Raw genomic sequence first — 10588 nt, 5'->3', positions numbered from 1 at the left:
GCTGCAATAACAGCTAAAGTCTGAACCCTGTAAACTGTAAAGATGTTAACATGTTTACAAACAACGTCAGGCTATAGGCTACTTTGTCAATCCGATTGCACCACTGGCGGCACATGTTACGCCTCCAGTCTACTGCCCTCTCATGGCCTAATGATTCACCCACGTGATCAAAATGAATACGGATTCAGCCCAATAAATTGTGATGAAGCCATAGTTTATGGGCAATTGGATGCAGGCTATGTTCTGTAACCTATCTTGCAATTTAGCAATTAACTGGTCAAGTATTAGGTATGCTTTGGATTTGATGCGTAGGCTAAAGAAGAAACTCTGAAATGAAAAACAAGTTTTGAGCGATGGGGGCTGGAACGGGTGGCAGTGTGTTACACTTATCTAAAGATTACATGGGTTTACTTGCCGTTCGTAGTTAAAATGCAGTCATATGGCAAGTACACTCTCACCCGTAAACGGACAAGTTCAACGGCTCCCCTGGTGACGTGGTGTATCGATGCGTTCCGATGAGTGATTTCTGGGAACGGCACCGACCTTCTGTCCGCCAGAAGCCTCAGAACTCAACGGCTGAACCAGCTGCTTTGAACACATGGATGCAATTAAAGCGGAGAACCGTATGGTAGTCAAACCAACAGTCTATTATCGTTAGTGTGCGCAATAAAGGCACATTCCGTCCAATTGTCCACACAAAGCGCCGTAGCCTAAATGGTGTTCAAATAGAATGAATACAGTAAAAACATAAAAAAACAGTGACTTAAGCATCTTAAGTTAAGATGTCATCATAGATCCCCCCGCCCCCCCCCCCCCCCCCCCAAAAAAGAAAAATTTGCAGCTCAGTTTAATGGTGGTATAAGAGGATGAATACATACAGCTTTGAATGACAACTTGACCAGAAAATGCACTGTACCGTTTTAGTGCCATTAAGAAAACACAGCACACGTAATCCCTTTATTTGTGTTTATTTGTTTTTTTGACTGTACTAGTTATTGCAATCTGGTTAATTCACATTTAAAAAGCAGACATCATTCAGCTGCACTGAAATTGATGATATTCATTTTTTACAATAACCGTCAGGCCAAAAGACTGGAAACCCCAATCAAAACCATCTTGTTTTTCTTACACTTTATTTTGTTTTATGTCTTTTTTATTGTAATTACAAAAAAGAAATATATATAACAATAATAATAATAAAAAGAAGGAAAAAAAACTCAGAAATATTACGACTGGCAAACAATCACAACACAGCACAAGTACCTATTTACTGCAAGAAATAAATGGTACAAAAACCAAAAGAGAAAAAAATAAACATATGCAAAAATAGGAAATAAAAAGGATATTGGCACCAAGAAAGTTTGATACAGAAACAACCAATAACGAGGGCGAGTGAAGCTTATCTACAGACTAAACTCTGAGTGGGGATAGGGGTAATTTATTCTTTCCATCAATTTCCCTTTCCTTTGTTCAAAACCCCCCCAAAAATGCACAACCGGGAGAAAAGCAAAGGGACAATAAAAATACTGCACGTACAATACCTTTTTCTCTCCATCTCTTTCTTTTTTCCTCTTTCTCTTTTTTAATAGCATATCCCATTAATATTCATTCCCCACTGCTCGTAATAGCCGCGCCTGGTGGCGGCATCGTTAGAGTTTTACATGTGACTAGCAAATGACACTTTGATTGGCTGTGATGTTGAAATGACGGTCCCCTGCTGGTTCTGGGTCGGGGGGCCGGGCTGAGCCGGGAGTCCTGCCGCGGCCCGTCTCACTGCGCGTGCTGGCTCAGTGTGTGGTTCTGCAAGGGAAAAGAGAGGGACACATGAGGGGAGAAATAATAAGCTACGTGCCCACACCTCCAGCCCCCAAGCCTTCAGCCCCCACACCTCCAGCCCCCACAGCCTCCAGCCCCCACACCTCCAGCCCCCACACCCTCCAGCCCCCACACCCTCCAGCCCCCACAGCCTCCAGCCCCCACAGCCTCCAGCCCCCACAGCCTCCAGCCCCCACAGCCTCCAGCCCCCACCTTACCCCTCAATACCCTCCTATAGTCCTATCCACCTCTCCTCTATTTCCTCCATTGCTTTCCATCCATCCACCCACCCACTCTTTCCTCTATCCGAGCCAGTGCATTCGTCTCCGGCTTTGCATTCATCCTGATCTATTGCAACATGCAACAGCGATCTGTTTATTCAGATTCGCGAGTCTCGCATTCCTTTTGATATTTACATGAATATTTGAAACCCTCCACGTCAATACCTTATGAGTATGGTAGCACTCCAGCACTGAACATAAATTCATAATAACCTCCAGAAACACCTTTATCAGAATCAGGCCCAGCATCCCTGGCCGTCAGACAGACAGTTTGCGCCTGATGAAGCCCATCGCAGCAAGCGGCTCAGAAGCTGCTAGGCCCCAGTGTACCCTCAAGAGTTAAATCCCAATCAGAAGAGCAGATATGGGGGACACAGAAGAGTGTTTGTCAGTGTGTGCAGTGTGTGGTTGCTTGCCATTGAATGTGAATATACATTATGTATCATTAATGTGTGTGTGTGTGTGTGTGTGTCAGGAAGAGTTCTGGTAGGCTGCTGGGTTCCTCAGACTCCTTGTTTTCCCTGGACCATAAACCCTATTCCCTGTGAGTGTTCAGCAATCATCCCCCTCTTCCCACCGAAAGCTGCTTTCCATGATTAATCTCTCTCTCCCTCTCTGATAGAGGCCCAGTTGTTGTGTCTCCACTATGGAAACTGAAAAGGGGGGAAGTCAAATCTGAAGGATTAAACATGGTTTTCAGATGATAAATACTTATTTTTTTGTATTCTTTGCCTCTTATCTCGGTGCACATATTTAGCCTGAGCCGGGCTGGGATGGAGGGGTTGAGATGGTGCTGCAGAGGCTCTGGGGGAAACACTGGGCTGGGCCGGGCTGGGATGGACTGCTAGACTGGACTGGACTGGACCGGGCTGGGTATACACGTTGGTTATCTTGAGCTGAGCTCGACTAAACTGTGTTAAACTGTGTTGAGCCAGGCTAAGGGGGGAGCGGGAGGCCGGGCCCCATCAACTGATCCCAGCCACAGTCATCCTTCTTCTGCCCGACTCCCTATCCTTTTCTCCTTCCTTTCTTTTCCTCCTTCCCTCTCTTCTGTGCCCCTCCCCCAGTGTGTGTGTGTGTGTGTGTGTGTGTGTGTGTGTAAGCAGGAGTGCGCATGAAGGCCTCTCCAGTGAGGACCCATCTCTCTCAGGGAGCAAGTGACCCCATTATGAGAGAAAACCTCCTCTCTCTCTCTCCCCGCTCGCTCTCTCCCGTCTGAGCGAGAGATCTGCAGTCCCACGCCTCTCCAGCAGAGAGCAGGCATGGCCCTCACTCAGATCGACTCAGGCCTCCACAGAGGGTGTGAGTTACCAGGCTGGGGGGTGGGGGGAGAGGAGGGGGCACACGGCTCAAACAGTGGACAGAACGCTGGGATACTCCTTTAACATCACCCAGAGGCTCAACATGGCAGGTGTGGATACATACACACGCATGTGTTCAGTATGGATCTTGACGTTTCTTTCATGTGGATGTGGCCTTCATGTGTGAATGGGTTCATGAAACACAAACAGGGGGAGAGAAAAAGAAAAAGGAGAGAGGGGCGGATAAAGGAGACAAAGAAAGAAAGAGAGAGTGAGAAAGAGAGAAAGAGAGAGAGAGAGGACAAAAAAAGAGGTAAGGAGAGAGATGGAGGAAGAGAAAGGGGGGGGAAGAAAGCAAGAGGAAAAACAGAGAGAAGACGGAGAAAGAGAGATATGATAAGGAGGGAGAGAGAGAGAGAGAGAGAGAGAGAGAGAGAGAGAGAGAGAGAGAGAGAGAGAGAGAGAGAGAGAGAGAGAGAGAGAGAGAGAGAGAGAGAGAGAGAGAGAGAGAGAGAGAGAGAGAGAGAGAGAGAGAGAGAGAGAGAGAGAGACGTGTGCATGTCCTGTCCCAGGTTTCCAGGGTTGTGTGGCTGGTGTATTGATTTGCAGGAAGGGGGCGAGGAGGAGGGTGAGGCCGCTCTCCAGGGCCCAGTGTTACACGGCACTGCAGTGGCCTCAGAGAAACAGCACGAGAGAGGGATGAGGGGAAGGAAGGAACCTAAACTACACTACTGCACATTCCACAGGATGGAATCACGTGTACCCACACACACAAACAAAGAGTTGATTCCTGCTGAAGTATTGATTTGGTGTATAAATGAAAGAGTGTACGTACTAATTAGTTAATATGTATAAACACACACACACACACACACACACACACATTCAAGTACAGACACGCGCGCAGACAGAGGTCCATAGCGCACGCCTGGTCTCAGTTAGCTCTCTCCATCTGAGCCTCGTCAGGGACGCGGTATTGATCACACCGCGGGCGATCGATTCGGCGAATAGTGTGTGTCTCTGAATCTGATAATGACTCTCTGTGTGACATCAGCTCCACGCCGCTGTAATTGATATATTCTACCGGACAGGGAGGAGTGGAGGAGAGGGGTGAAAATGAGGAGAAGAGGAGGGGTAGGAAGGGATGGGGAACAGAGGAGGCCCCTGTGTCTCTACTTTGTAGGCTTCAAATGATAGTCTACCCTGTCAGCTACTGTATCAACAAAGCCAAAGACAAAAATGACAACCCACTTTCAGTAAACTTGTATGACGGGAAGTGGTCACGTGTCACAGCAGGAGGGGGGAAGGGGAGGGAGGGAGGGAGGGAGGGAGGGAGGGAGGGAGGGAGGGAGGGAGGGAGGGAGGGAGGGAGGGAGGGAGGGAGGGAGGGAGGGAGGGAGGGAGGGAGGGAGGGAGGGAGGGGGGGGGGGTAGCAGTCTGTTGGACAGAACATCCCCCTCGGTCGTAGGAGGGAGGGTGTGAGCAGGGCAGAACAGCCCCTCCCAGCTCAGTCAATATCTCCGCTGTCATTGTTTTCCTAAACTGGTTATAAAAGAGAGGCTAAACCCTGCCGAGCTGGGGGCTCTGGGGAAATATGGCCCCGTCGCATTACTAATGCAGGGACTGAGAGACCTGCTTCCTGCTGCATACTCTGGGGGAAGGGGGGGCGGGGTGTTGCAGAAGAGGTGGGGAGAGGGGGGTGGTTGAGGGTGAAGCAGGGGGGGGGGGGACACAGAGATAAAAGAAAATCAAATCTACGATTCTACCGACACAGGCTCTTCTGTGAACATGCAACTTATGTTTGTGTGTGTGTGTGTGTGTGTACCTGGGCCTGTCTGCCATCATGTCACTTTCAATCAGGCGTCTGTGTGGCCGCCTCAGGGCCCTGGCTCGCTAGCGGCTCTGTGTCGCCCCCTAGGGAGCAGCCAGGGGTGGTGAAACTCACACATGACAGCCTGGCCTTCGCAAACACACAAATAATGTACATGCGCAAGCATGAATGTACAGGCTAGGTACTTCTGCATTCTCGAGGACTCCACCACCACCACTACTACTGCACACACAGACAGGTTCTGAGGTGATGTAACGGTCTCTGGTGGATCCTGATAAAACGGCCAAGTCTCTAAAAGACACAGGAAGAGGAAACACTGGGCTTAGAACGAGATGCATGTATTGTAAGTGTGTGCGTGAGAGAGACAAGAGAGCAAGCGGGAGGAAGGGAGTGTGCCAGAGAGTGTGCGTGTGCATGCCTAAGTGTACCATATCCTCCTGTGTGTGTGTGTGTGTGTGTGTGTGCGTGAGAGTGTGCACGCGCTCAGGGGGACTGGAGAGCCTCCAATCTCGGGGCTCCAGCCCTGTCCCGTTGTCCCACTCTGCTCTGTTTTTAACACAAAATGAAAAATCACCTTTGCCGCCTGGTGCACTTTAGAGCAGCGTTGTATTTATAGCGTGGGCTTGACAGTCTTCCAAGGGCCGGAGACTAACAGATGGGCTGTCTTAAACCTTCATATGCTCCTGCTCCTCACCGCCCAGAGACAGGAAACTCACTTGGGAGCTTGCTACAAATAAACGCCGCCCCCCCCCCCACCCCCCCCCCCCCACACCACCCCCCCCCCCCTCCCGCCCGTATTCCCTCTGTCCTCCTCCCTCCCTCCGTTACGCTACGGTGTGTGCTCACTCTTGAGCCATGTCCTGTTTGGCCACTCCACCCCCACCAACGCACACCTCTCTCCTCCACCTCACCCGGACCCCTCCCACCCCCTCACCCAAGGGAACTTCCCCTCCCCTGCTGCTGTTCTTCAGGAGAGCCAAGCCAACATACACACACCCGCACACGCACAACCTCCATTAGCAAAAATATACAGCAGTCTTTACTTTGGTTTACCCTGGTTTTCTTTGAGAACAATCCGGTCCACTGTTAGTCCCCGTGACCTCCAGGCACACCCTTCCCTTCAGAGTCAGTAGACAGACATCTCACTCGTGCACTGAGAACGTCTGGGAGAGACGTATCTCTACATGTAGGGCCACATTATACACTTAAATGGATCTCTCCCTCTCCATATCTCTCTGGATTACACACACACACACACACACTCAGGGCCCAGAACCCAGCAGTCAGGTCCGTATAGGCTCTGTGGGCCACAGAGAAGCACAAGAGCCAGATGAGCTCTCAGGCCCCAGAAGGCCTGGGCCATGGGTGACAGAGTACACAGAGAGAATGCACACACACACACACACACAAGCCCTCTCCCCCCTCCTCCACCCTTCAAACACACACACACGCACATACACCCATCACGTTCGTTTGTTCACCAGAGCACACTCCCTTTCCGTGTCACTGTCATATAACGCACACCCTACCCTACCCTACCCTACCCTACCCTACCCCTGGGATCCCCCTGGGGGGCCGCTTATTTGATTACGGTGCTGCGAAAGAAATGGTGTGCTCTCCCCAAACTGCAATGCTGACACTGACAGAGGTGAACACGAGGCGATGGGAGGGGAAGGGAGGCTGGGCAAAGTGGGGTTGACATCAAAACTAGGGTTGAGGATATGGGTCTGTGTGGTTATAGACTGTACAAGGTCATGACCAATGAGCTGGATATATCAAGTGGATGCGGATGGTGAGATGGACACGTCTTTTTACAGCGTTTACTTTGTGAGAACGTGCGACAGAGCGTGTCACTTGTGAGGGGTGTGTGAGGATATGTGATATGTGAGTGGGAGTTTCTGTCTGGGAGCGTGCCTTGCGTGGGAGAGTGTGTGTGTGTGTGTGTGTGTGGAGTGTGATGTTGCAGTCTCCTCCAGTACTGTCAGAAGACTGTGATTTATGGAGTGTGTTTGTGTCTGACTCCAGCTGCTGAACGCACCACTGCAGGACAGAGAAGACCCCTGACTGGGAGTTCTACACACACACACACACACACACACACATAAAACACACGCCCGGGGGTTCTTTCAGAGGGGACTAGAGACAGAGAGAAACAAGAAAGAGAGATTTGGATCCATGTGCTGTAACACGTGAGCTGCAGTGATTATGCATGGGGTTGATGTACTGTACCTTTCTCTCAGCCACCATAGTCGGTCTCATACTTCACTGTCAGTGGAACCGTGTGTGTGTCGGTGTGTGCGTGTGTGGGGGGGGGGAGAGTGCACGTATGTGTTTGTTGGAGTGTGTGTGTGTGTGCGCAAGTTGTTTTGGCACAGGAGACAAAACGCTGTGCCATGCAGTGCCAGTGCTGTTCCATGACAACTCTTCCCTGTTAACCTGTCATGTCTGACTAGAGAGCAGGCTCTGTGCAGAGGAAACACACACACACACACACACACACACACACATCAGGGACAGGTTCCAATAGGTAGATCCCTCCTCTCTACCCTCACCATCTTCCCTCTGTCACCATTTCTCTCTTTCCCCCTCTATCTTTCTCACCCACTCTCTTTCTCGCCCTATCTCTCTCTCCCTCCCTCCCCACTCTCTCGCTCTCCCCCCCCCCCACGATCTCCAACCCTCCTTCTCTTTCTCGTTTTCCCCATCCTGCTCGCTCCCTCTCTCTCGCTCTCGCCCTCGCTTTCTCAATCAGTTCCTCTCTGCGTCTGTCTACCTCAGAATTCCAATAATGGAATGTAACAAACGAATAAAGAGAGGGGATGGAGTGAGTGAATAACTGAGAGATAGAAGAGTAGATTCTATCCCCAGCGGACCCCTCCTCTCTTCCTCTGCCCGACGTCTCTCTCCCTCCTCCATGCTGGCCCCCAAATTATTCAATTTATCCCAGACACCTCATCTCTCCCTGGGCTGAAGATCTGCACAACACACCCTCTCCTCCTCCTCTCCCTCTCTGTGTCTCACTTTCCTCTCTCATCCTCTTCTTTATCCACCTCTAAAATCCCTCCTCTTCATCCTCCCTCTTCCCCCCTCTCTCCATCTCTCTCATACACACACACACACCATATTCAGACAGTCAGGCAGAATGCAGAGTGTCTTATTTTTCTCAGAAGATTAGCTTACCCCACGTTGAGTATTTTTCATTTGAATTCTCTGCACCTACATTTGTCCCGAGTTTATTTCACAGTGCAGGCCGAGAATCAAAACAAGACAACATAAACAGGTAAACAACTTAAACACTTCCTGAGGGGCTTTCATCGTTCAGGCGTCAGAGAGGACAGGGGCCGCCCTGAAAGACCGGGACGAGTACACATCTATCTATCCAGGCATCCATCTCTCTATCTACATACGGAGAGAGAGAAAGCGCAGTGGTGTAGCTCAAGGACAACCTGGCCAGCCTTACTCAGACTAACCTAGTCTTACGCAAACCAATACAACCCAGTCTAACTTAATCTTACCCAGACTAGCCCAGGCCCTTTTATCCCAAACTAACTCCAATCAATATAGCCAAACCCAGGCTAACCCAAGCCTTCTCAAGCAGATGTTTGTGGTGCAGTCCCCGACTATCTCCCTCTGTCTCTCTGACTCAACCCACCTATCACAAGCCAGCCAGGGGCTCAGGGTATGCGTGTGTGTGTGTGTGTGTGTGTGTGTGTGAGAGAGAGTGAGAGAGAGACTGTGTGTGTGAGTGTGAGAGAGAGACTGTGTGTGTGTGTGTGTGTGTGTGTGTGTAAGGTCTGCAGAGAGCCCCCCTAGGTCCCCATTCTAATAACATAGAGGCAGTGTGTGATCAGCAGGGCAGCAGAGGAGCCAGTCAGAGACAGCCTCTGGGGCAACAACATCACTTCCTGTACAGTGCTGGCTCTCACCAGCTCTGACACACACTCAACTCCCTGCACACCTAGACAGAGAGGCAGGCGGACACACACACACATTCACAGGAACAAGCAAGCATACAGACACAAGCAATAGAGGGGAACACATTAACACTGGTAGACACTAAAGTACACCACACACACACACAATTGACAAATCAGTCACACACTGTGTTGCTATTGCACTCATTTAATTCAATGCAACTACAGCCTTGCAGATACACATACAGACACTTCCATCGCTCAACGCAGGGTTACCGTTCATGTCCATTCAAACACAGACAGCTCAGAACAAACAGCACATCAATGAGCTCTCAAGTGATCTCCCATGACTGGCTGCAATGACACTACACCAGTTATGCTATGTCTATCACTATAGAGTAGCCCAGTCTATCAATATAGAGTAGCTGTGTATATCACTAGAGTAGCTGTGTATATCACTAGAGTAGCTGTGTATATCACTAGAGTAGCTGTGTATATCTTTAGAGTAGCTTTGTGTATCACTACAGAGTATCTCTGTATATCACTACAGAGTAGCTCTGTATATCACTAGAGTAGCTCAGGAAGAAGACAGCACACACACACACCTACAAAACTCAAAACAGCCAGGATGCAGAGAGAAAGTGAAAGTCAACAAATCAACAAACGACAGGACCCCCCTCCACCCCCCCCCCCCTCCATCCTCCTACCCAAGCCAAACTACTGACTATGGTTAAATATTTACCAGCGCTAAAGGAAGCAGTGTACACACATGCCCACGCTGCTCTGGGTGGGTGGAGAGCAAGAGCGCCCCCCTGGGGGCAGGGCTGAACCTGCACAGTGTACAGATCAGCCCCGCTGTCAGCCAATGACAGGCCCCCGCCAAGGGGTGAGGAAGGCTGAGGTGGGGGGAGAGAGAGGGGAGAGGAGATACCTGGGGAGAGTAGCAACAACAGAGAGCGAGAGAAAGAGAAAACAGGCTAGTGTGCGCGTGTGTGTGTGTGTTTGTGAGTCTCTGTGAAGTTTGGAGTGAAGGGCCCCAGCTCCAGCAGGCAGCAGGGTCTAGCAGTGCTGATCAGGGGCGAAGCATCACTTATTCACCAGCTTACGTCTGCACTATTTATATGGCACTGGGGAGAGGCACATAGGAGAGAGGGAGAGGAGAGAGCAGGAGAGGGGCTAAAATATGCATGGGGGCTAGTACTTCTGGGACTAGGAGAGAGAGAGGGAGAGAGACAGAGAGAGGGAGAGAGACAGAGAGAGGGAGAGTGGGAGAGAGTAAGAGAGAGAAGGAAAGAAAAGCTCAAGAAAGTGAGTGATGGTTGGGTGGCCATAGAGGAAAGGAAATGATGCAGGGACAAGCCCAAGGCCCTCTGGGTAGGTGGGGGACTAACAAAGGGTTGGTGGTCTGGTGGGCTGAACACACACACAGGGTTGGTGGTCTGGTAA

At 50.3% G+C, this 10588-nt stretch overlaps 1 protein-coding gene across 1 annotated transcript in view; it reads right to left on the bottom strand.

Annotated features, from left to right (window-relative positions):
• Window positions 1-1116: 1116 nt before the first annotated feature.
• The window catches only part of znf423 (zinc finger protein 423), a 101203-nt gene continuing 91731 nt past the window's right edge, over window positions 1117-10588 (bottom strand). The window contains exon 8 of the mRNA XM_084672923.1: window positions 1117-1800. Within this exon, the coding sequence (XP_084529049.1) occupies window positions 1771-1800 (30 nt within the window). The 3' untranslated portion in view covers window positions 1117-1770. The remainder of the gene's footprint in view (window positions 1801-10588) is intronic.

The sequence above is a fragment of the Hypomesus nipponensis genome, chromosome 14 (genome assembly GCF_054491055.1).
Source record: "Hypomesus nipponensis isolate SF chromosome 14, ASM5449105v1, whole genome shotgun sequence".
In the NCBI taxonomy this organism is placed as follows: Eukaryota; Metazoa; Chordata; class Actinopteri; order Osmeriformes; family Osmeridae; genus Hypomesus; species Hypomesus nipponensis.
This window is presented reverse-complemented; position numbering and strand designations above follow the sequence as displayed.